General features: G+C 38.8%; 1 protein-coding gene across 5 annotated transcripts in view; it reads right to left on the bottom strand.

Moving 5' to 3' along the window:
• The window catches only part of RTTN (rotatin), a 188,611-nt gene that overhangs the window by 25,026 nt on the left and 135,719 nt on the right, over nucleotides 1-27,866 (bottom strand). For all 5 annotated transcript variants that reach the window (XM_047828310.1, XM_047828308.1, XM_047828307.1 and 2 more), the window contains 6 exons: nucleotides 21,436-21,529; nucleotides 17,800-17,995; nucleotides 15,296-15,386; nucleotides 12,654-12,807; nucleotides 9,933-10,070; nucleotides 6,563-6,780 (listed from right to left, as the gene is read on the bottom strand). In XM_047828310.1, the coding sequence (XP_047684266.1) occupies nucleotides 6,563-6,780; nucleotides 9,933-10,070; nucleotides 12,654-12,807; nucleotides 15,296-15,386; nucleotides 17,800-17,995; nucleotides 21,436-21,529 (891 nt within the window). The remainder of the gene's footprint in view (nucleotides 1-6,562; nucleotides 6,781-9,932; nucleotides 10,071-12,653; nucleotides 12,808-15,295; nucleotides 15,387-17,799; nucleotides 17,996-21,435; nucleotides 21,530-27,866) is intronic.

Here is a 27,866-nt window from a genome sequence, read left to right on the forward strand (position 1 = left end):
CACACACTTACTTGTTCACTGGCTCACTCACTCACATGACAAGTCTGGAAACTAGCAAGCAGAAAGATGAATGGCAAATGCATCAGCAGGCTTGAGAACACAGAATACCACCCCTGTCCATACAGTGAATTGCCAACAGCTGAGGGAATTGAGCAGTAGGTACTTCTGGAAGTGAGAGCAAAGGAGGACTGTTTGAAAAAACTCTGAGAAGCAGCTCAATGAACAGATTCTGCCCACCACCCGCCAATCTCTGCACAGCCAAGCCACTCTTCCTCCCCACCCCTTATAAGAAACCGGAGACTTAGTCTCTGGACAGGATGAATTAGAAGGGTTCTAAACTGGGGCACCTGGGTGGCACAGTCGGTTGAGGGTCCGACTTTGGCTCAGGTCAAGATCTCGCAGTTTGTGGGTTCGAGCCCTGGGTCAGGCTCTGTGCTGACAGCTCGGAGCCTGGAACCTGCTTCAGATTCGATGTCTTCCTCTTTCTCTGCCCCTCTCCTGCTCATTGTCTCTCTCTCTCTCTCTCTCTCTCTCTCTCTCTCAAAAATAAACATGAAAAAGAAGAAGAAGAAGAAGAAGAAGAAGGGTTCTAAACTGACAGAAATGAGGCATATTTCCAAGTGAGGGTATTACACTGAAAACAGGAAGGATTAAGTGATACATGCAAATTAATTTCTAAGACCTCAGCTCTCTTCCTTCCGCTTTGCCACAAAACATTTGGCGGTTGGCTTTTCAGCTCCAGGCAGGAGATGAGAGATTCTTAGGGAATCTGATAAGTTCAAGAAGGCAGGCCACAAAGGGCCCCGGCCCAATCGCCTTACACAGTACAGCCTGCAGTTGACAGGCTCCACTCAGATGCCCAGGGCTTCCAGTCTACTTTAAGTCCCCCAGTTTTAAATGCAGAGACAACCAACATTACCATGTACCAGAGAAAATCCCCTAACCAGAAACCAGAAATCAAAATAAAGAGTAAAAAAGAGAAGAAAAGAGACCATGTAGGAAGAAGAAAACTTAGGAGTCCCAAACATATAGAAGACACGAAGTAGATGGGCTGTCAGATGGAAAGAACTTCAAGAGAGACCAGCACAATTAGATGAAATTAGATTAAATAGATCCCCTCCCCCCCGAAACTTCATCAGGAAAATGCAGAATGCTGAAGACCAAAAAAAGATTCTGAACACTCCCAGGAGAGAGAAACCAGAAATCATAATGGCTTCAGACTTTTCTACAGTAACATGAGAAGTTAAAGGGGAGAGACAAGGCCTTCTCAATTCTGAAGTGAAGGACTTCCAATGTACAGTTCTCACTGAAGTATAAATTTAATGTAAGGGTCGAAAAAGACTCAGATGTCTAGACCTCGAAAAAGCTGCTTATGCACCTTCGTTCTGGAAGCGACTAGAGAACAGACTATCCAAGGAAGGAGTGAAGCAGGAAAGGAGAACACGGGAGACGCGAGACTGCAGGAATTCCCCAGGAGGAAGGCGAATGGAGACCCCAGGATCTCACTGCACACCAAGCAGGTCAGAAGGAACTGGGAGTGACCGCTTCTAGAACACGAAGCTAATGAAGTTCTGACATTTCTGAATATACTGAGAGGACATTCAATTGCTGGCAAAGAGCATGGAGCTAATGAGTGATAACAGAAAACTCAGCAAATTTAAAAATAATACAATTTACCTCTAAGAAAAAAGGAAGCTGTGCAGGCAGAGAAAGGGAGACATTGTCTGCAACACAGTTCAACCGTGCACAGCATTTTCACAGATGTACCACCCCATGCTGCCTCATCTCTAGCCACCGTGAAGATACAGGAGAGCAGGGAAATGAGAAGGGAGTCCACTGCGGCCAGGTAGGTGGGTGGGGCCTGGAAAGGGAACTCAAGTCTCATTTTCCAAGGCAGGAAGTCAACGGATAATGTCCACAATGGAATAACCAAGATAGACAAATACAAGCATGTTATTCAGAGACACGGAAGGGAAACTATTAAACAATCAGCTAAACGAGGTATGAATAGTTGCCTCTAAGAAGAGGAAAATGAAGGAAGACGTCTTTTACTTTGCATATAAAACTTGTAAACCTGTTAGGCACTTTAAAATGTGTACACAGAAAAACAGATATGAAAGCCAAAAACTAACAACAAACAAAAAACAAGCAGGTCTAACCTATAGTAAATCCACATACTTTTCAACATACACCAAAGGTCAGAGTAGAGGATTTAATTTCTATAATTTTCCATGTAGCACTTATTTCAGACTGAGAAGTCCTTCTGAGCATCTGTGCACAAAGCAGGAGCACGGGGCTCAAAGCACAAGAAGCCCTGGAGACAAGAAGGGGGAGGCTAAGATTACATGTCAGATAGCTGAAGGGACAGACACCAGCTACTGGATGATGCAGACACACAAAAGAGGAGGAGGATACAGAGCAAGAAACAGTTTGTCTTTTTGTCAACCACAGAAAGAAAGAAAATCAGGACTCAATGTATTTTACTTAAATTTTATGCTCTTTTGCGGTGCCTGGGTGGCTCAGTCAGTTAAGCATTCGACTTCAGCTCAGGTCATCATCTTGTGGTTCTTGAGTTCAAGCCTGACATTGGACTCTGTGCTGACAGCTCAGAGCCTGGAGCCTGCTTCCAATTCTGTGTCTCCCTCTCTCTCTGCCCCTCCCCAATTTTTAAAAAAAATTTTTTTTAATGTTTATTTATTTTTGAGACAGAGAGAGACAGCATGAACGGGGGAGGGTCAGAGAGAGAGAGAGACACAGAATCCGAAACAGGCTCCAGGCTCTGAGCGGTCAGCACAGAGCCCGACGCGGGGCTTGAACTCGAACAGAGAGATCGTGACCTGAGCTGAAGTTGGATGTGTAACCAACAGAACCACCCAGGTGCCCCTGCGCCTCCCCAATTTAGATCTAATTCCTTCTATACATTAAGTGATCTAGGTATTCCAGGTCAAGACTTTTTTGCTTTCTTTCCAAAAAGCATTGATATAAAGAACAGGTTTTTAAAATTACAGAGAATACTCCTTGATTGACACAGCAGTATCTCAAATAGATAAGCTCTTCTCGCCAACAGATTTACTCTTGAACTTCACCGCTCACTAAACACTAGTGCAAAATATATCTCCTAAAAATGTGAAATAAGACTTTTTTGTTTCCTTCCATTACTACCCTTAGATATCAGACCAAATACAAGGAGTAAAATTAATTCAATATCTCAATTATGAGCAAAATCTATTATTATAGCATTTGTATTAATCTTGTGATCCACATTTATTTGCAAATGAAACATTCTGAGTATCTCACTAGGTAAGGCAAAATCACCATTAAGTCATATTTGTTCAATACGTTACGGTCAAAAGATAATATGGTCTCCATGGTCAAAACATTTGTATTGTAAGACATATATGTCAAAAGACATAATAGTTTCTCAGAGCATATTCAAACCCTCAAACCTCCTCAAATTGGAATTATGAAAAAATAAACTTGTACATTATTTAAGATACAAATACCAAATGCAAACTTTTAACATGTATCCTCTGTGGGAGAGTGCGATAAAGCAGCTGTTTTAAAGATTCTCTGCCAAAACATTTTAATTGAAATTACAACATAATAATGTATGAGGAGGATGGAGAGTTTTAGCACCAGCTAAAGCTTAATACAATTCTCTCCTTTTGCATTGGCATTTTAAGAACTGAATCACAAGAGGTTAAGTGATGTGCTTAAGGTCACACATCTAATATTTCTGAGTAAGATTTTACAGATAATTGAAATAAACTTTCGAAGGTCACGATTTTAGTATACTATTTCTTCCAATAATTTAAAGAGTGCAGTTTACTTTCCTTTGTATAAAACCTGCCACAACCCATAGCCTACATTCACGTATATTAAAAAACATGTAATTTATCATTATGTGTTGCTGTTTCATAACTCACATTTTAATAACATTTTAATTCACATATCTTTATATAGGGCAGAGCAAAGAAAACATAGTGTTTGTAGTTTAATAAAGCTCGTTAATAAATGTCCCATCTCACGTCAGGCACTTCCTTTCTTTACTTTCTTTGTCTTGAACTTGCTTGTGTCCTTCTAACAAATGTCATGTATTCATATTCTACTGTTTATATGAACAAGAAGAGTATGATTTATTAGGAAAAACAGTTATTATAATTGGTTAAAGTATCCATATCCACATAGAATACTTTGTGTCTTTTGTAATTTGGAAGAAATGGAGAGGAAAATTGGCTAGTCGTTAGGAAAATCATTGAGATGCCCTGTGGCTCTAGGGTACCTCATTTTCTTTGGCCAAGAAGGTAACAGCAAAAGATTATACATGATAACTTTTACAATGAACAGTATTACAAAATATTAAGGAAAAATAAGGGCAAGGTAAATTTAGAAAATTCCTGTGGCACAGAATTTTTACTACATACATTTATTTTAATCTGGTTCATCAACCAACATGGACCCATATTTATCACAAGCCTAATCATGATTTCTTGAAACAGCACCAGCAACGAGAAAAACAGCTGGGAAGTAAAATACATTTGGTTTGGCCTAGCTGGAGGTCTTTCAATTTCACCTGGTCCAGGATTGGCTGCAGGACCCATGGTCATGGCTGCGTTCAAGACTCCCAGAGAGACAGGGCATTCCGGGCCTGGGCAGGGGGTGGGGGAGGTGCACTGCCCTCACTGAGGGGAAGAAACGGATGCAGGGCTCCACAGGTCCTTACATTCCTTGAGGGGAAAGTGTGTCCATAAGAGCCTAGGAGAAAGGTGCCCCACCAAAGCCAAAGTTAGGAGATTAATTGTGCTTTTGAAGTGGGGCTGGGCGACCACTGAAAAAGTGTGAATTTGAGTTTCCTCTTACAATAGGCTTTCAAATGCAAAATCAGATAAAGCCAGTTGCTTTGATGGGGAATGAGATAACTGGCACACAGCCATCCAGCTTGGGTTCTGAGCTGAGTGGAGCAAGGAGGCAGTAGCTACAGAAAAGCTGGGGCCTCCTAAGAGTAAGTGACTTTGAGCAATGCTGTGGGGCTCTCTTCCCCCTAGAATCTCAGCTTCCCAAGGAGCTGCTGGAGATGGGAGAAAATGTTGTGGGAACTTTATCAGGCTCCTTATCTGTGCTCTGAACGTAACTGTAGTCCCTTGGGCAAAGGAGACGGAGACAAGAGTCTGACAATAGCCCTAAGCTTGGGGCAGGTTCGAGCTGGACCAGAGCCGTCCTTGCCTCTATCAGCCTTGTCTCCAGTGCTCCCACATAATGGAGGCTGCTGCCCAAAACCCAAAAGTGGCCATTCCAGCAAGATCTGTACATCCATAACTCCCACAGGCAGAAAAGGGGCAAAACCCCCCAATTCTAAGAAGCAAAGGGACGGCAACAAATCGGCAGACTAGAGCAATCTTCTGTCTTTATAAAATGTGGCAGGCTGACTGGGAAATGGAAGCAAATCCTTCAAGGCAAAAGTCTACTTCTTTTCTACCTTTCAGCAAGAAGTTGAAAATCATAAAACCATATGACTATTAAAAAGAGGGATTCTTGGGGCGCCTGGGTGGCACAGTCGGTTAAGCGTCCGACTTCAGCCAGGTCACGATCTCGCGGTCCGTGAGTTCGAGCCCCGCGTCGGGCTCTGGGCTGATGGCTCAGAGCCTGGAGCCTGTTTCCGATTCTGTGTCTCCCTCTCTCTCTGCCCCTCCCCCGTTCATGCTCTGTCTCTCTCTGTCCCAAAAATAAATAAACGAAAAAAAAAAAAAAAAAAAAAGAGGGATTCTTAATACTGAAAAATCTAGCAATTTCCTATTTGTAAAAACAACTATGCAACTTAGGAAACACTTCAAAGTTTTTTTGTTAATCTATTTATAAAATCATACTTTACTGATTTTAGAGTGTTTTCCAATGAACGAAATTCTTGGTTCATGTTTTAGGAGTGCAGAAAGTAAGTTTATAACAAAGGCAGCATGGTTTAGAAAGGTGGCATTTTCTCACAAATGTGCCAATTAAGTCCACCTACCTCTATATACAAACTACCTTAAATATATGTAATTCACTTATATAAATCAAATGTCATTTAGGTGGACATATTTTCAGAGACATAGACATGTCTTTAAAATGGCAAAACATTATGAATTATACCTGCATTCCTGAAATATAATATTATAAATTATAATTATAAATTTTATTTATAATAAATACTTATTATTGATCATTTATGTATTAATTATTATAATGAATAAATAATATTTATTATAAATATAAATAATATATAAATGTAATAATAATATTTGGTCATGGCATGGCACACTATTTTGGTGAACTGCTGGATTTAGATTTCTACTATTTCATTTTGAATTTGTATATCATTTTCATTAAAGAACCTAGCCACCAACATCAGAGGGCCAGGAACACAGAGGAGATTGTTAATTTGACTTCATATACCTTTATTTAAATGGTCAAAATGAACATTAATCACTTTTTAGTTCAAATGATTGAAAAAGATTTGTACAAGACAAAGACTGAAAGTCAATTTACTGAAACACTAAAAGTTTTGAAAGACCAAGAAATCACATACCTGAAGAATTACTTCATTAAGTCGTTCTAGAGATTTCTGATTTTCCTGAGTTTTGTCAAGGAGTGAAGCGATTGATGGACTGTGGCATAAATTTGTTTTATCCTTATCCTGGAGACACCTCTTTGCTTCTTCAGTCAAGAGGACAGAAAGGAACTGCAGGCTGGCAGTACACAGGGTGGGGCAGGTTATAGACAAACCCACACAAGTGCACAACATATCTAAAAGAGATATGCAAATGTTTGAAAATAACTTCAAAATTAAAGAAGTGAATCAGACAGATCTGAGTAATTAAGTTTATAGCCTTTTTATTTCTAATGAAGTAAAGTTATCAGTAGTTATAAGGATCATGAGAATAACTCTAGTGTTTGTTTAAAAATAGTCAATATTAAGACAGCACAATCAAGGGATCTATTTAATTTTCATTTCATTCTTTTTATATGGGTTGTTTTTTGTATGAAGGTGTGTGTGTGTGTGTGTGTGTGCGCGCGCGCGTGCACGAATGGACATATACACAGTATTTGCTAAGTCCCAAAATAAGAGGATCACATATATATGAATATTGATCCCTCTGGGGTCTACTGAGATCCACAAAGTTTCTAGAATTTTTAACATTTTAATTTTTATTTCAGGGCTACCCTAAAAAAATTAATGTAACTGTACTCTGAATTATCTAGATCACTGTGTAATTATGTTTCTGTTTTCAAACAAGTTGATGCTAAATAGTACTTAAAACAAGAGTATGCAGTGTTGACATGATGTAGAAACAAAGGTTTCATGGCAGTTCACAATAGAGAACAAGAGGGGTGCCTTGGGGGGCTCAGTCGGTTAAGCGTCCGACTTCGGCCCAGGTCATGATCTCACGGTTCGTGAGTTCAAGCCCCGTGTCAGGCTCTGTGCTGACAGCTCAGAGCCTGGAGCCTGCTTCGGATTTTGTGTCTCCCTCTCTCTCTCTGCCCCTCCCTAGCTCACACTTGCTCTCTCTCTCTCTCTCTCTCTCTCTGTCAAAAATAAACAAACTTAAAAAAAAATAGAGAACAAGAGTGGTTATGAACAAATTTGCAAACATAACACAGATTAGAAAGAATAGGCAAGCCAACTCAAAAGAATCTACGCTGAATCAGTCATTAATTTCCTCCTGTGAGCACTGATTTAATCAAAGGAACATCTGATGTGTTGTATTAATTTTATTAATCTGCGTATCACGGGTTTATAATTTTGTTACGTTTTACTTTTCTATTATTTGGAATTTATACCTTTATAAGAGTTATAACTGTAAGAATTTCTACCTAGATTCAGGCTTAAAGAAATTCTTATTCTCTTAAGTAACATAAGAAAAATATTTTAGTGTGTCACTTTATGAGAATTATGTTCATTTAAATGATGTCTAAATATTGTTTGAGTTTGAGAAAAGACTGTTATAGATAACATAAGTTACAAAGTGATCATGAGATGTTTTAAATATTTATGAGCACATGGGATGGAAACTAAAAACAAATAAAAACACCATGACAAGGACTAGCAATGATCATTTTTATTAGTTAAGTTTCCATAAACATTACTACTATCAAACCTAGCTGTTTACCAGTAGGTATTTCTGATTAGCACCATATTACCATGCATGTGTTTTGTAGACAGATTTTTAATTTAATATGTCCTTATTTTATCACCAGGAAAACCGTGTCAGGTGAACAGTGTTCAAGCAGGGCTGAAGGCGAAGGGCTGGAGAGGAAATGAGTATTTTATGCTTTACAGGTCATACGCCTTTGTCACAGCTCTTCAACACTACCACTGTAGCAGGAAAGCAGCCACAGGCAACACGTAAGTATATAAGCAGCCACAGGCAAGAAGTATGACTGGGTTCCAATAAAATCTTTATCAGAGCGAGCGGCGGGCCAGATCTGACCACTTGGCGTAGGTATGCTACATGAGTAGGACCTTGCTTTGTATTATGAGTGAATCAGGGGGTAAACTAATTTCCCCACTACGGCTGTAGGAAAATCTCAATTACACAATCTCTTTCAGTTTTAATCTCTCTTAACAAAATAACAATTTCTAAATGGACGCTATTCCTATTAGGGTAAACTCAGAACTCCTATGTCCAAACAACTAACAATTCTGTTTCTTATTGAACATGTATTTCCCTATAAATATTACTTCAAAACTACCACTCTGGTCACAAAATGTATCATCCATCTAAATTTATAAAACGACCAAATGAGAAAGTAAAATATGAAAAAAAAAAAAAATTGGTGATAACATGGAAACTTAAAATAGAACTCAATTTTGAATACATTTAAACTAGTTATTTTTAAAAAGTAACATAAATGTTATTTATAAGCATTTATGTTAAAAAAAAAAGGTCTTCTTGCTATGCTAAAATTTAAGAGACTACATCAAAAATTAGTAGTTATTTAAAAGAATAATTTGTTGGAGCATCTGGGTGGCTCAGTTGGTTAAGCATCCAACTTTAGATTTCTGCTCTGGTCATGAACTCACGGTTTGTGAGACTGAACCCTATATTGGGCTCTGCACTGACAGCATGGCATAGCCTACTTGAGGTTCTCTCTGTGCCTCCCTGCTTTTTCTCTCTCTGTCAAAATAAATAAATAAACATTAAAAACTAATTTGTTTGGGGCACCTGGGTGATTTAGTTGGTTGAGCATCAGACTTTGGTTCAGGTCGTGATCTCGCAGTTCATGAGTTCAAGCCCCACATCGGGCTCTCCAGTGTCAGCACAGAGCCTGCTTCGGATCCTCTGCCCCCCACTTTATGCCCCTCCCCTGCTGTGCTCTCTCTCAAAAAAAGTAAATAAACATTTTAAAATAAATAAATAATTTGTTTATGCTAGTAGGCAACAATTATATGAAAAACATCTTATACATATAATTACCTATAACTACACTCTTAGCATTTCTGTACTCTAAGAAAATCCTTACATCTTCAGACAAGGCACTATACTTATTGTAAGTTTCCATGTTATCATATATACAGTATTTAGGTGTAGATTTACCCACTTACAGTGTATATACGTCAGGAAAGAGACTGGTTTCTACACCAACACATGAGAATCTGTCTCATTGTTTTACAATCATGTCCTACCACACGTCTCTTCATAACACCACAGGCTTTTCTTACCTTGTTTTTATAGTTTTTTCAACTGGGTTTCAACTTCTCAAAAATGCATTTTGGAGGTGCCTCAAGAACACAGCAGATTTCTCAAAGTAAATACCTGGTTTCTCTTTCAAATATAATTAATTAATTTTTTATAATTACTTAATTTTAGAGAATACACATATAGAAACTGTAAATAATAATTATGTTAATTTTGAGTAGCAGAAAGACCCCCGGCCTCATGAGTGCATCTTCTTACCGATCACTGCTGCCCAGTGCTTGGCCAGAACCACTGTCATAGCCGGGAGAGAGGCAAGAGCGGCTTTCCTCAGGAGTATGGCCAGAAGGTTAAATAAATGCGTCCATGTGTGATAAAAAGCCGATACCAACTCTACATCTATAATATTAATGAAAACATTTCAAGCTATCAACACAAAGAATAGAAAATACAAAGCTCCCCAGATATTTCATCATACTTCAAGTAAGAGTCATGCATGTGTCATATGAAGATAAATGTAATTCAGCATGATCCAACATTTATTTCCATTAGTTTTTCATTGTTTCCTAAAGCTTTCTCTCATCTATCCCCTACATAAAGACAAATAAATACACACTCACACATCTTCCTCTCATTAACGTCTATTCAACAACAAATCAGAAGGTATGACAAACTGAATAGTACGCCTTAAATTCAGAACCACATATCGTGCATATTGCAAAAGCATGGCATTGTCTGTGCTACTTTTATAAAAGTCAAGTTTCTCCTGTTGTCTTTCTCCCCTTTGTGCAGGGTGGAGGAAGAAAGCACAATGTGCCAAGGTCATGGCAGAAAAGCAAGGAGAATGTCTTTGAAGAACCAAGAGTACTGCCCTTCAAAAAAAAACAACACAGAAGAGGATTCTGCAGCTTTGCCTGTGGCTGAGAATGGAGCAATTCACCTTCTATCCTAAGGACAGCTTTTCCCCTCTCTACGTGGCAAACGGAGGCTAGAGAGCAGTACCAAGCTTAGGATTGTCTTCTCGGACCATGCCACTGGCAGTATCTGCCAGCTTTTGTCAAACTCCACTACCAAGCAAACTGAGAACGTCCATCTCAAGGTTCTTCTGGAAATGGTATATTCCAGGGAGTTTGGACTATAGCAGTCCTTGGTGTGTGTCTCAATCTTCCGTCATTCTCACCTCTAGAAGGAGTCTTTTTAGACTATCTTTTCTCCTTATCATCCCCATGAAATCTTAATTCCACAGATTCTATACGTCTGCTTATGTACTTTCAGTATATCTTTACTTTATACATAAAAAAAAAAAAATTAAGTATAAGTCTTACTGATTTTACTCAAGATGGCCAAATAAAACATTTAAGCTGAGAGTTAAAATTAAAAACTAAGAAGAATTCTTATTTTTATCTAAAAACAAGAAAAAAATTAAAAAGCAATTAACATTTAACTTTATAACTTCTCTTGCTAAGTAACTTTCAATATAATTTACTTGCTCATATAAATGAAAATGTATCCAGTTATACATGAAAATTAGTAAATCACATAAAATACATACTAGAAATATAATCAATATTTTATAAAATCATTCAAAAGTATTATTTTTCCAGAAAAAAATTAATTTCTTAAAAGTATTTTTACTGAACTTATGCCTTTGCTTGATACGAGAAAATGACTTCTAATTCAACCAGCTATGAGATATACATTCAGACATCACTGACATTTTTTATTTTCAGCACTTTACAGAATTAATGATGGGCCAAATAACTTACAAAATAATAAAACATTTACTATTTTTATTTAATTCTCAAAGCCCAAGTCAGACACAAAAGCAAGAGAATGAATTAAAAAAACATCCACCAGTCAGCCAATGACAACCAAGACATGATAGGACTTTGGGACATCCTGCCACATGACTTTGCCACCTCTTACCACATGACTTTGGGATCAAGTGTTGAATCAAAAGTCCTCTAGTCACAACCATCTATGCACTATAGTTTTTAGCACTGATATTGCATATTTCCTGTTTATCTTCCACGAGGTAAACACCAATGCTTCCTAAGTCATACCCAAGAACACCCAACAAGAGAAATTAAATACTAAAAAATATGACTTTATTGGGTTGAACTAACTGAGCTCTGAAGGGCCACAGACCATCGTAATTAAGATTTTTTCCCCCACCCTTTCACTTCTTGGAGGGTGATATTGCCCTCATAGGGAATGCACAGTCTACCCTGATTTGCTTAGTTAGGAGACCACTGCCACTTGTAAAATTTCCAAGTAAGGAATTATTATTCCTCTTACACCTGGATATTTGAACACTAATTGGACACCAAGGACTAGATTTGCTGGCATCATAAAACATTTCACTTACCTAAAACCAAACAAATCCATAAAATTCAAAAACCTAAATAAGAATGAATTAATAGGCAAAGAACCATTTGGCAATAGTCAAATGATCAATTACTTCATTATAAAATCTTTTAAATAATTACCATATTTTATTTCTGATAAAGTCCTATACTGTTTTAATTTTCTCTTCTATTAAGTACTATATTCAACTTTTCATCAGAGTATATTTTTCAATAATTTAGGACCTTACCAAAATTTTTATTATATGCGATACTTATAGTTGTTATTGCAGATAAGTTATAAGTAGGTCATGTGGCTGTATCCATAGCTTGTAAGAATAATGAATATCTAAAACTCACTGTACTTGCTAACATTACATTAAGAACTTTGCCCTCATTTAAACTGACAGCACAGGGTACAGTCCTTCATTATACTACATACTTGCCTCAAATGGCCCCCTGGAACCACTTAAAACACCCAAACTATAAAACACGTTATAAAAAAAAGCCTTCCAAAATATCGGCAAAACACAACATAAAATTCAACCTTGAAGTGAGTACCTGGTGCAGAGTAAGATTCTCTTTTTCCCTCAATATGCTTTACTTCCATACTAAACGTGAAAAAAATAAAGCTTACCTAACACATCTTTGATGCATATGGTGAGGACCCTGATGATGTTTGTGGTAAGAGGTTTCAGAAGCTCTTCCTGAATCACAAGGTCAGGATCTACCAGTAAACATGACTGCAGAAGCCTGGACAAAGACGACAGGTATTCTAGGAGAGAGGATACCTATTTGAAAAAAGAGATAAAGTAAAACAAAACATATCATATGAAAAGCCTAGCTCAGTGATATTTCTGTCTTCTATGCATCGTAAGTCACTTTCTTTGTACCATAAGTTACATAAAAAACTAACAAAATATTAATCGTAATTTTTAAAGATCTAAAATGAATATATAGCAGACAGCATGATTTTCTCATATTATAAACATACCATTAATGATCACATTAACACTGTCAAGTATGATAATACCAAACAAGGCAGTATTTTCAAAGCCAAATTTCAAACTCTTTTTAAAGAAAGAGAGCCTTTATAGTTTTTAAGTAGCTAAACCGTGGAATCAATATTCTGGAAGAAGTAGGAAGGGGCATTCCAAAGTCATAAAGCCTACGATTGCATAAAGAAAGAAAGATGACAAAACATTCTTCAACACATCTCCTATCATGTAAAATGCAAGTTTGTAACATTTAATTTCCTTATTGTTATGGAGTCTTTTTTGATGCCTTTGTACTGAACACTATTGACTGCAGTTACAATAAGTCTGACATCTAATGTATGAAGTCTTAACCATAAACAGATAAGCCATGGAAAGTAAGAGCAAACGAGAAACATCAGAGAGGGAACCACGGAATCACTGAAGCCTCTTACAAGCCCACACACTCGGCCCGCTTCCTCAGCGCCTCGGCTCTCAGCTCAGATCTCACCCTTGCGAGGTGTCTTCTGACCACCCTACCAAACACCACACCCTCTCCCCTGCTGCACACCTTTTCCTCACACTCATTTTTCCCATACCATTTGTGTGTGTGTGGGGGGGGGGGGGGGGGTTTCTTCTGTTTTAGAGAGAGAGAGAGAATGCTCCAGAGAGAGAACATGCAAGCAAGCAAGGGGTAGAGGGGAGGGAGGGAGGGGGAGAGAGACAGAGAGACAGAGAGGCAGAGAGGCAGAGAGAGAGAATATGAATCCCAAGCAGGTTCCACACTCAGAGCAGAGCCAGACGCAGGGCTCAATCCCATGACTCTGGAATCATGACCTGAGCTGAAATCAAGAGTCAGACGCTCAACCGGCTGAGCCACCCAGGCGCCACCCCTGCCCCATACCATTTGTCACCAGCTGATAAAATAGTTCACATTTTATTTACTGCTTACTGTCTTCTGCACCAAGGACAGAATTCATATGGACAGGCGTGTGTGTTTTCTTTGTTCACACATCTGTCACTGGCACCTAGAACACAATCTGGCAGAGAAGAGGTTCCAGAACTTTTCTGGAACAAATGAGGAATCTTGTGTGAGGACAAACAGCTAAGAAACATTTGGCCTACACAAGTACCGAACAAGCACCTTCCATGGGACAGGCACTGTGCTCAGCACTGGGTACACAACTGATGCCTAAAAACTGTCATAGCCCTGCCTTCATGGAGCTCACTGCAGCCTCTGGCCTCATGACCCCCCACAGATTTGCTCTGGCCACTCTGGCCTCCTTGCTATTTGTTGGATAGAACAAACCAACCCCGATCTCAGGGATCTGGCAGTGTCCTCACTTAACCCAGGTTACATGTCACTGTCTGAAAGGCCCTCCCTGACCACCCTAAGTGGAAAAGCCCTACCCTCCTCACTCTGAAAGCATTTCCTGGCGCCTTTGTTAGCTGTTCTTCTCAGATGTGTATATGGATTTGCTCATGATCTGCTCTCCCAACTTGAGAGGAAGAATCTTTCTTTTATTTGCACAGGCAAGACCCTGGTACGTGGTAGACGCTCAATAAAGGTCTGTCAGCTGGACAGTGAACTGGAGGAGGGAGCCTTATGCAAAGGCTCAGACTGCATTGGGACAAGTATTTTGAAGATGATGTGTTACCCAGCCTTATAAGAGGGGGCCTGCCGTGGTCAGAAACCCCAAAGACAGCACCGCAAAGCAAATCTTGTATCCCTTCTTAAACTCTGAGTTAGGGTAACATTTCTACTAGCAACAACTACACAAGGAGTTATTAAGCATACTTTACATGCAGACTCGAGCTACAATCAAGAACTTAAAAATAGTAAATATCTGTAAAAAAAACAAAAGTAAATTTATTTTTACTAGGTTGGGTTTTGAAAACACATAGAATTTAGTCACTATCTATTTTAACAACTTCAGTTTAGGTGCAAATGATAGACATGGCCTAAAATCACAGAATGGGAAGGTGGTCTATATAATGTCTTCTTTTTTTAATATGGTGCTCAAAGATATCCAGAACTGTGAATAAACATCTACAGCTGGTTAATAATGGAATTAGGAAGAGAATATAGATCTTTAAACCTCACTTCCCTTTTCTGCCATCCAAAGATGTCTCAGATTAAAATGTTAAGTAACCTATTTCAAATAACCTCATTACACCATGTCTATCCTGAAAGATCTTCATCCTTCTCCTACGGTTAGTATATCCTTAGCAGAATTTATGTTTCTGGCACTTAAAACAAACGCACAAACAGACATGAGGCGAGAAGGAGACGTGAGACACTTACCTGAGCCTGCGTGTGCTCAGCGGGAGGGGACAAAGGCAGTGGCGCCTTGAGCTCCTGGACACAGCTCTCTAGGAGGGTGGCATCTGCGATGCTGCAAAGAGCAGAAAAGATGAGTAGTGTGCTGCTTATTAAAAATTAATAAATCAGTATTTGAAGTTTGAATGTAACCTTGAACAGAATTCAAGAGAAAGGATCTTTACTGAAAACAATGGCTGTCAGAGGGAAGGTGGGTGGGGGGTGAGGCAAAATGGGTGACAGGGACAGGGAGGCACAGGCCTCCAGCCATGGAACGAGAAAGTTACGGGAATAAGAGGCACAGCATAGGGAACACGGGGAATGATACTGTGACAGCGATGGAATAGGACAGATGGTAGCTATGCCCGTGCTGAACACAGCATAATGCATAAACTTGTTAAGTAATTAAGACGTACACCTGAAATGAAAGTAACATTTTGTGTCTACTCAAATAAAAAGAAAAGTAAAAACAAAGAGAACAGATTTTCATAAAGACAATAAATGTATATAAAAAGATGTCCCATAATTATTTTAGAACACAGGAAAAGATCCTATCTAATAAACATGGGAAACAGAATTCTGAAGAAAAAATATCTAATGAAAAGCAGAATAAAATATAAAGAAGCCCTTCTAAAAGGGAAGCAAACAAGAGAAAAAACTTGGTGGTTAGTTTCCTGTTTAAAACAGGAAAAATACTTGCTAGGAAATAAGTTTTGATTTACAAAGTAAAAAACAAAATAATGCAAAAAAAAAAAAAAAAAGCAGGAAAAAGTTTTCAAGTCCTGAATAAAGAAAAGGTACAGAATATGATTAAGCCTTTGCCATAAAAGATTCTTTAATAATTCTGTGGCCTCAATTTCACAACAGGCTCTTCTTGAGAAGCAAGAGTATTCCTAAAGTTCCATTTTGATCATTCTTGAGGCAGAAAAACATCCAAGAAGAAAGTTAATCAACAGGCAGTTTCCTTTTCCAGGTCTAGCAGGTTATCACGGTGGAAAGATGATGAGTAACTGTGAACAAACTCACACCTCACGGATTATCTGAGTGGTAAACGAGTAATGGCAAGTGAAGTGAAACAAGGATACTTCTTTCTTTTTGGAGTTTTCTTAATATCCCAAAATGAAAGAGAAAGTACTGCAATTTGGCAAAGAGGAGGAAGATATCTCAGACAGTGAAAGTTCTCAAGAAGAGCAATGCAAATGACTACGGGGTCAACAGGAGGTAGTAATAATCCACTGGCTATAATAATCCAGATGGGAAGAAAGCAAAGGAACAGTTACTATAGACTATCCTAACAGGAGTGCTGATGCATAGGGGCACTTGTGCCCCAATGTTTATAGCAGCACTCTCAACAATAGCCAAATTATGGAAAGAGCCTAAATGTCCAACAACTGACGAATGGATAAAGAAATTGTGGTTTATATACACCATGGAATACTACGTGGCAATGAGAAAGAATGAAATATGGCCCTTTGTAGCAACGTGGATGGAACTGGAGAGTGTTATGCTAAGTGAAGTAAGTCACAGAGAAAGACAGATACCATATGTTTTCACTCTTACGTGGATCCTGAGAAACTTAACAGAAGACCATGGGGGAGGGGAAGGAAAAAAAAAAAAAGAGGTTAGAGTGGGAGAGAGCCAAAGCATAAGAGACTCCTAAAAACTGAGAACAAACTGAGGGTTGATGGGGGGTGGAAGGGAGGGGAGGGTGGGTGATGGGTATTGAGGAGGGCACCTGTTGAGATGAGCACTGGGTGTTGTATGGAAACCAACTTGACAATAAATTTCATATTAAAAAAAAAAGAGAGGGGGGGGGAAAGTATCTTAGACGTCATCACTTGATCCTCACGCTAACCCCAATAACCAGATGTTATTAATGAGATTAATAGTAACTTCCCCCAGACTGCAACACTAGGGAGGGAATGCCCTGTGAGAAGACCCTAAGTGGGACTGATTCAGTATCTACAGCCTTTCTCACTATACACATAACCAACACGATAATGCAAAGGTCCAGCCAGAAGCTCATTCACATTAGCTAAATGAAAGAACGAAATCATGATCTTCTAAATTTTATCAGAGTGTTATGTAATAAAGAGTTTAATCCCCAGTAATGAAAAAACTTCAAATGAATTTAAACAACAATTTTCAACCCATGGCCCTTATTCTGACATAGCCCTACAGAGGTGAATCCCCAAAGCCCTTCACTTCCATTTAGAATGACCAAGGGACTGCACCACAGTTCTTGAGTATGGTGCAAGACAAATCAGGTTCAGAACCTCTGAATTACAAAAAAAAATCAGGACGGTGGGAGTAACAGTCAGCGTAACAAACCCGTACGAGTACTTTAACAGATCTAAATTGAAACTGTCAGGACAATTCTGGCAAAAGCAAAACCCCGCAGTCTAGTGAGCCAAAAAGAAGACAGAGATACCTTCCCGGCACGCAAGCAGTCCTGCACCAACTCGTCTCTGCTGCCCGGCCTCTCTTACCTACAGAGAAGCTCCACGAGACGGGCCTGCCGAAAAGCGCGTGCAGTGTCTCCCGGCGCCGTCGCCAGGAGACCGTCCAGGAGGCTGCACACCGCCGCGAGGAGAGGCGGCGTCACCACACGCTGCCTGGGCAGAGCGGCAGGAAGGGACGCGTCGCGAGGAAGCCGTGCCGACGCGGTTTCGTGCTGACCGATTACTGAGGATAAGCATAAAAATTAGCACAGTTTTGTTTCCTTTGTGTTCATGTACAACATTTGCAAGTTCTGACCATCGGAGGAAAGCCCCTGAGAGGGCCAAAGAGAGACGACTGGGGAGCTCCCCAGGGCCCGGCTCATCACAAACCTGAGGTCAAGGAAGCAGATATCCAACTTCTCCACTGTGTGTGTGTGTGTGTGTGTGTGTGTGTGTGTGTGTGTGTACGTCTGCCTTGGATGACAGTGTAAGAGCCAAGACGAGATGGGCAGAGCATGGTTTTGTGCCCTCGTGCCCTCAAGCACTCAGACATTGAGGAACAAATAGATGGTCCCCGACCCTTTTTCTAAAACTCTAGGGGCCAGAAGTGCTTCAGAATTCAAAATATTTTAGATTTCAGGGAAATAATAAGATGCATGTACCTACCATACATTAACTAACCTCCAATGAGAATTTGGGCAATACCACGTAATGAAGTAACTATTTCTCTAGTGTAACACTTGTACAATCACAGTAAGCTGGATGAAGAAAGGAACAAATACAACCTCAAACCAGTACTGGTCAGGTTTTGCAGCAACTGTAATTCAGGTATGGGCAAGTTTTATACCAAGTAAGTTTTGAGAACACTTAAGTTTTCAGAGATTCTGGATTTTAGAACTGAGGATATGAGATTGTGGACCTTTCCCAGAAAACTCAGCAAAGGATTGTTACCAAGAAAGCTATGTTTGTTAACCTACATCAAGATTTCCCTCATAACCCTCACTTCTTATTTCTTTTTTAAAGGAACACTTTATTTTTAATAAATTCAGATTTACAGAAAGTACAGAGTACAAAGAATTCCCATATACCTTCACCCAGATCCCTACGTATTACTATTTTACCACATTTTATCTACCTACATACCTCTCTTATTATGAACTGTTTGTAAGCTGCAGATGCCCTGCCCTCTCAGCCCTAAATTCATTTCCTAAACAGAGACTTTTGTCTTCTATAATCACAGTACAGTTAACCAGGAAATTAACACTGATGCAGTAATATTCTCTAGTCTATAGACCTTCTCCAAGTTGGCATATTGTTTCACTAATGTCCTTTAGAGCTCAAGAGTTCTTGTTTGGATCCAAGTCAGGACCACACTTGGCATTTAGCTGTCATGTCTCTTCGGGTTCTAAACTGGAAGATCTCCTCAGACGTGCTCTTTCAGGGCTCAGACATTCTGCAAAGAGCACAGGCCGGTTACTTTGTAGAATGCCTGATGTTTGATGATTCCTCTTGGTTAGATCTTCGGTGCATCCTACCAGGGAAACATGATTTCTATCTGTGCCATTATTGGTGGTGTTAACTTTAACCATTTGATCAAATGCTGTCTATCAGGTTTCTCTACTGTAAAGTTTCATTTTCCTGTGTAATTAACTAATTCCTTTGGGGTGGAATTAGGAATATAGAACTTTGGGACAATGGAACATCAAGAAAGATTTGATACTTTAAACCAAATAAAATCGGGAAAATTAGATGTAGGTAATCCCACAGAAACCGTTCCAGTGGTTTTAAGGGAAAAATGTAAATATTCACAAGATATGTGTTACATGTTTGCAGCATTTTTAGGTTAAGTTTATAGAAGAATACCAATAAAAGGGGAGGGCAGGGGCAAGTGGGGGAGGGGCAGAGAGAGACAGAGACACAGAATCTGAAGCAGGCTCCAGGCTCTGAGCTGTCAGCACAGAGCCCAACGCGGGGCTTGAACCAACGAAACTGTGAGATCATGAACTGAGCTGAAGTTGGACGCTCAACTGACTGAGCCACCCAGGTGCCCTGTATGATTCCATTTTTATGAAATTTCCCATAGGAAGGGAAAGTAGATTAGTGACACACTAGGCCTGGAAAAAAATCGAAAACAGATGAGGAGTGATTGACAATGGAAAGTTTTCTTTTTAGAGGATGAAAATGTCCTCAAATTGACTGTGGTGATGCTTGCACAGCTCTGTGCAAAAACCAGTGAACTCTACACTTATTAAATGGGTGAGTGTATGATTATTTGAATTATTCTCAAATTTGATTTCATGCTCTGGGCTCTTAACAATTTAAACCATGTGGTTTGCTCCTTTTATTCTTAAGATCAAATGAGTACTTTCTACAATTAAACACTCTTTTATATTGTTAACGTAAATTACTAAAAAACAAAATGGGATGGTGTTTAGGAAGTTAGGGAACAGATATTATAATGAAAACTCTGAGTAAAGTCTTAATTAAGCAATTATTTCTCAAATTTTCTAAAGCCTTTTCTCTGTGGATGTTTATACTTCAGGGTGTAAAGTACCTTCTTTTCAGGCAGCAGCACATTCCTTCCAGGTGAAGAATTTAATGCTACAATAAGGCCTGTATGTTCTCCGGAATAAATAAAAGCTAAGTTGTAATCTCCCAAATATACAAAGTTTGAAGCATAATAGAGTTGGAAGCAGTCCCTAATACAAAGAAGAGAATTTACATATTGCCATTAATAAAAATGAATCCCAGGCTATTCATCAAGCATTTCTAATAAAGACTCAACATGTTTTGTGTGCTTAAAAATGGAAGCATACCCTTTGAAAATATTTATGACCAGATTCTCTCCACTTTCAAGTGGACTACTGGGGTAAATTGAAGTGTTTTCCCTAAAAGGGGGAGAAAAATGAAGTTAACTAACATTTATGAATTCCCAAATTCAAACATGAAATATCTATGCTTAACTAATAAGGAACCATAGGGCAATTGACTATTTATTTGATGACTAAATTCCATTTATTAGAGTATTTGTTTTGTTAAATTTCTGATTTATTGAAAGTCACGGACTGCAAGATCATGACCTGAGCCGAAGTCGGACACTTAACCGACTGAGGCACCCAGGCGCCCCTAATTTTGTTCTTACAGATATTTACTTTCAAAAATAAATAAACAGGGGTGCTTGGGTGGCTCAGTCGGTTGAGTGTCCGATTTCGGCTTAGGTCATGATCTTACAGTCTGTGAGTTCGGGCCCCGCATCCGGCTCTGCACGGACAGCTCAGAGCCTGGAGCCTGTTTCAGATTCTGTAACTCCCTCTCTCTCTGCCCCGCCCCGCTCACGCCCTGTCTCTCTCTGTCTCTCAAAAAATAAATAAACTTAAAAAAAATGGAATCATACACTATGTCATTTTTCTTTTTGAAAGTAGAATGTCTGGGTGCTTGGGTGGCTCAGTTGGTTGGGCGTCCGACTTCGGCTCAGGTCATGATCTCACAGTCTGTGAGTTCGAGCCCCGCGTCGGGCTGTGTGCTGACAGCTCGGAGCCTGGAGCCGGCTTCGGATTCTGTGTCTCCCTCTCTCTCTGGCCTTCCCCCACTCGTGCTCTGTCTCTCCCTCAAAAATAAATAAACATGAAAAAAAATAATAAAAAAAAAAAAAGAAAGAAAGTAGAATTCTTCCTAAAAGGGTACCTTGAGCCACAAACTGGTTGTGTGAGGCTTCAGGGAGAGGCGCTGTGGAGGACCCAAATGGTGGAAATTCAGTGCTTCCCGATGAAGATGCCACCTATGGAGCAGCAAAGAAAATGATTTTATTCTTAACACTAACTAATGTTAACACATGGAAAGCGAAACAGAACCAATATGTACATACAAATCCTTAAACAAGAAGGTTTATGACAAAACTGTACTAGTTAATGTAACTGGAAAACATCTCATATTTTAAGAGTTGTAAGTTTTTTGAAGGGTACTTTCAACTTCTTTTAGGACCTGCTGGAATTTATGTAAAGCAGCAAGTCAAAGGAGCAGAGTTTTGATTTGAAGCCCATTTAGGATTTTAAGGTCTGGATAAGGCCTACTCCCTCTTATCATCCAAATGTTAAAAGGCTAAACCATACTCCTTTCTTTAACTTTTGCATAATTCATTGCGTCCTTGAGATATTTTGTCCTACTTGATTCATAATAAGAGGGGTTTTTTATAAGTATCCAATGGCACACACAAATTTTAATAGTGCCTATGAAAAAATCAGCAGAAATACTAAACGATTCTTCTTTACCTTTTCCCATTTCACAAAAGAACTGTTTCAGGTCATGTGTGGACACAGTGTTTCAGAACACAGTACTTTCTATTTTTTTAAGCTTATTTATTTTGAGAGAGAGAGAGAGAGAGAGTGCGCATGAGCACATGTATGCAAGTAGGAGAGGAGCAGAGAAAGAGAGAGAGACAGAATGAGAATACCAAGCAGGCTCTGTGCTGGCAGCCTGGAGCTCCACAGCCTGATGTGGGGCTTGAACCCATGAACCATGAGATCATGACCTGAGCCAAAATGAGGAGTTGGATGCTCAACCGACTGACTGAGCCACCCAGGTGCCCAGAATACAGTATTTTTTTAAAACATTAAACATAACACAAACTGTGTAGAAGGCAAACACAATTTCACCTACAGATCTGCAGATGAGCAGACTGTGTGGCCTCCTAGAACTGAAAAAGCTCAAACTGATGTATCTGGCACCTTCTATGTGGAAAACATCTTAGCTGCAGAGGTCAGATCATTCCTTCTCTTACCATCAATTTACTCCACACACCTAGACAAGCTGCAGGTCAGTGCATGCATAGAGCAAGCATGTCGGTACAATGTCAACAGATCTCATGAATCAACCCTATCTCAAACTCAGATACCATACACCTCAGTACTCATACACTAGCTGTGCATTTAACATGCGAAGTAGGATGCCTTAGACATGATATGATAGAGTCAAAGCAAAAACCAAGGTTGTTTTTTTCTTTAAGTTTATGTATTTTAAGAGAGCGAGTGGGGGAGGGGCAGAGAGAGAGGGAAGGAAAGAGAATCCCAAGTAGACTCCACAATGTCAGCACAGAGCCTGATGCAGGGCTTGAACCCACAAACCATGAGATCATGACCTGAGCTGAAATCAATAGTGGACACTTAGCCAAATGAGCCACCCAGGAACCAACCCCCCCCAGGTTTTTGTTTTTAATACTAAAATAAAGCAGGGTTATTTATCTATTTATTTTTAACTTTATTTGTTATTGAGAGACAGAGAGAGACAGAGCACAAGCAGGGGAGGGGCAGAGAGAAGGAGACACAGAATCCAAAGCAGGTTCCAGGCTCTGAGCTGTCAGCACAGAGCCTGGCGTGGGGCTCGAACCCACAAACCGTGAGATCATGACCTGAACTGAAGTCAGACACTCAACCGACTGAGCCACCCAGGTGCCCCCAGGGTTGTTTTTTAATAAAAAATTTAATAACAAAAATAAACCAAGGTTATATTTTATTTTCTGTTAGTAAAGAGAATATACATTTGAAGAAAATGATTGATGGAACTTATATCCAGTTTTTAAAATCCCCCTTTCAACTTAAGACTTTAATCATCTCTCATCACTTCAAGTGTAACATTACAATAACAACAGAAAGCTGTGGCCAATAAATGTAAGCCCAGCATGTAAAGTCATCCAAAAAACAAATCCGGACAAATTTCAGTCTAAATAAATCATTCCTAAATGATCATGTATTAAATACCTTATTTTATATAATATTAGGCCCACATAATAGGAAACACCTAAAATTTATTTTTCTAAAAATGGTATTTACAACTGGCTCTAAGAAATGTGGAAAAAAACATCCCGTCAACAAACATCCAAATAACTTTTACAGTCTGTGAGGACAACAATCATAACTCAGATTATATCACAAAGCACACAGGAGCTAATAATATATGGCACCTACCACAAGCTCCTTTGTTTATATAATAAAATTGAAGAGAACAATGATGCTAGAATCCTTTACCTTTTCAATTAACATCCTTTCAAAGGACACTCAAGCAGCCCTCACCACTGACAAAGCCAGAGGTAGCATTCAGAGCAGGAAAAGAAGGTTTCTAAGGGCTTGTTAGAAGAAAGCAAAGTCACGGTTTGTGACCAAAGGTCAGACAGTAATAAAAGTTGTGATTTTCCTTAATATAGTCCAAGGAAGTGACATACAAATTCAGAAAATATGATTTTAGAAAGCATCTGCCTAATAGTTATATTATAACCTACCCCGTATGGTTGAGAAAACACAAGGACTTCTTTATACACTAATATATTGTGCTTTAAAATTTGATTATGGGTGATTTATATTATCTACTAACATCTATATTTTTTGAATTTGCTATATTAGCACATTATTATTTTAACAAGACAAAAAGGTATTAAACTGAATTGCTCTGGTTCTATACTCAAATCCTTGCTTGTTTGAAAATAATCTCTAACGGACATTTATTTGGTTATATGTAATAATATGTAAATATCTGACTTGTCATCTTGCAAGTAACTTGTGAATATCTGACTTGTTATCTTGCAAAATTCAAGTCTTAGCCTCTGGAAGGTGGAGGAGGTTCACATGAGCCCGTAGTGCTACAGGTAGAAAAGGCCTGATCTAGTCCAGGTCCTCATTTAGAGATAAGGACCTCGAGTAAGGGCCCGAGGTCACACTCTCATTAGGATTCTCAGTTGAGGACTACGGTTATGACATCACAAATACACTCAAGTCAGAAGAAGCCCTCAGACAAACCTCCAAAATGCTGACCAATCTTGTATGCTTCTTTCTCCCCACGCCGTTTCCATGGAGGAGGGGTTGTCCTTACTTTTCCAGCAAACTGAGCAGGCTTAGCCACTCCTTCCCCCACAGCAGAGAACTCATGTTCTCATTTGGTCTCTACCTCTTAGGAGCCAGAGAGCCCACAGTGGAAGCCCAGGGCTGTCCTTACAATAATAGGTCTGGTTAATTCTTCTGTCACTTGCTCTTTTCATTAAAAGGGCTTCAGAACAAAATCACAATCTAGACATTTTTTTCCTCTTTCTCGTCTCCCACATGACACATCCTGAGATTTTCAATTTACATTCCCTTGATAAGACAAATAAAACTGGGTTTTCTTGAATTGAAGTATATATACTTGGATCTTTATCACCTTGCTGGTATATAAGAGGCAATAAAAGCCTGTTAGGGCAGACAAATTGATGTTACTTAAAGCCACTGTCCTAAAACGGAATCAAATTTTGCTTATAAAAACTAAAAAAGATAATAGCCTTTTCTTCAATGTGTTTAGAAACAGATTTGAGAGCTAAAGAAGTTTTCTAAATCATGCCTCATTGTAAAATAGGCAGTTAGAATTTTAAGAGTCCCTTTGAAGTAGCAGAAAATAGCAAAGTCATTTACCATATCAAAGTAGAATTTGGGTTTAAAAAAAAGACAATTTGGGGCGCCTGGGTGGCTCAGTCAGTTGGGCGTCTGACTTTGGCTCAGGTCATGATCTCACGGTTTGTGAGTTCGAGCCCCGTGTCGGGCTCTGTGCTGACAGCTCGGAGCCTGGAGCCTGCTTCAGATTTTGCGTCTCTCCATCTCTTGGCCCCTCCCCTGCTCATGCTCTGCGTCTCTCTGTCTCTCAATAATAAATAAACATTAAAAAAATTTGTTTTTAATTTAAAAAAAGACAATTTCTGTCATATAAACAAAATGCATCAATGTTCAAAACTGTTTTCTTTGTATTCTACCTTTCAGAAATTAAAGAGTTCACTGGATACTTCAAATATTTTTGAAAGCTAATTTAGGACGTGAATATTTTATTTGTCAAGTGATTTTATAATACTTTCCATCTTCTTTCATCAAATGTAGTATTGGTGCCTAAATAAGTTAGTTGATTTTTAAAAAATTAAAAGAGAACAAAGGAAGCAAGGATTTGTGAGATGAAAAAGAGAGGGTACAAATCTACTCACATTTTTCAAACATGGCAAAATATAAAGTATGAAAGGTTTCCAAGGAACACTAGGGTTCCTGTGCTCACTTTTATAAATGATACCTTTCTCTTTATGCCCAAGAGCGGGAAAGCTTTGGCATGCTTCACAATTTGTAATCATTAATTCGAACCCAATTACAACCAGAAGTTTAAATCACTCTGACTACATAGATCCATGATTCAAATGGAGTGTGTACAACATAGAAAAAGCTCAGAAAAATATCCCCGAAAGAATGAGCATAAGATGATATAAGATTCTCCCCTATCTATCTGTAAGATCACTCACATGCAGAGACTTAACCCCAGGGCACAGTCCCAGTCCCTACGCCCTACTGTATATAATTTAAGAGAACGAGTTGCCTAGAGCTTGTCTTAGTCCACTCTCCATTAGCTTTGTGACCCTACGCCAAATACTTAAATTCTCGAAGACCTTACTTCTTCACTTGGGAAACACTACCGCTCTCAAATGGTTTAACACCATTTGTAGCACTTCAGCAAACAGCAAACTAGAGGGTGTTGTTTCTGAGCTCTAAAGGCCAAAAGTTGACTCTCTACTTACATCAAACCTTATTATATAAAATAATCAGTTCTACCAAAATTAAGAAAATATATTTTAGCACAAATAATAAAATAAGACCCAAACCTATTTTACTTACCTCAGTTACAGTTACCTGGTTAATAAAATTGCTGAAATCTATCTCAAAATGTTTTTGCCAATTTCTTTAAACACTTTCACTTGACATTAATGGCTATACCTCTATAGTAACTTAGTTTGGATAACTTCAGACGTATGAAAGTGAATACAAAACACAGAAAAACATATAAAATAAATACTATTTGCTCCTTCTAATAATGTTTAAAAGAATAATTATTTATAAACTAGTACACACTAGGCACACATAATGGAATATTCTATTTTCACCAGCTATTGTATTCATGCTAATGGCACATAGGAAATAATCATAGTAGGAAAAACTAATGTGGGGGGATTTGCTTTTTAACAACCAATACCTAAGTTTTATTTAAAGAATCAATACTAAATTTTTATACCAAAAAAAAGTGTTCATTTTCATTATACTACAGCCCAGTGGCCTGTATTACTAATACCTGAGGAACTAGAATCTCACTTATATTTTCTTTCTAACTAAAATACATGGGTTCTTAGACCCACAGGTGGTTGAAATTTATTTAAACAAAGTATATCATTCTCTTTCTCTCTACCATCATGCAAACTACAGTCTCCCCAGGTTTTTCCTGGGGTTACCATATGCCCACACTCTATCACTATTCCTACATCAAAACTATTTTTCTTCCTAAAAGCCTCTTGGATATATCCCTGCTTTAACTGTCCTTGGTCTACTCTTCATTCTATAAAAAAAACTTGAAACTACATCACACAAATGCCAATACATATTTCTCTAATGTCGACTGTAATGTTTCATGCATTTGACTCAGCTGAAATAGCTCTATAACTGTATCTCTACAGCTATGATATCTTACCTCTTCAAATCCAAACACAGGTTCAGCTCTCTTAGCTAACCCCTACCTGGTAATTAAACTTTGGTCTTTGTTCCACACTCCAAACAAACCATGCCTCTTCTGAATATCTAATGCTTTCAGTACGACATATGTGGCACGCCGTCTTCTCAGTATGCTTCACGTTCTCAACTACACTTTCAACCCCTGTAACTGGGTACCGAATCTTAAGACATATCTGAATATCTTTTCAGCTCCCCGCAAATGTGCATACATCTAAAAAAAGATTAATCCTTTAAAGCCCATTTCAATTGCCACTTCTTATACAGTATCACTCTATATTTCATCATTCCCTCTAATGTAACCTCACTGCACCCTACTACAACATCTATTATGGCACCTAGCACATGGCTTTGTCCTGAAGGAGTGTAACATCACGGCCAACAACTGAACTCTAGAGCCAAACACTCTTCTGGACTCAAATAGTTCTCTATCAGTTACCAGCACTGGAGCCTTGAACAAGACACTTATTCACTGTACGCTTTAATCTTTCCTTTTGTAAAATAGCAATAGTAAGAATGACCTTCAATACTTTAAAATGGTTATCAAGGTCTCTAACGTGGCATTAACTG

The sequence above is a fragment of the Prionailurus viverrinus genome, chromosome D3, assembly GCF_022837055.1.
Source record: "Prionailurus viverrinus isolate Anna chromosome D3, UM_Priviv_1.0, whole genome shotgun sequence".
Classification (NCBI taxonomy): Eukaryota; Metazoa; Chordata; class Mammalia; order Carnivora; family Felidae; genus Prionailurus; species Prionailurus viverrinus.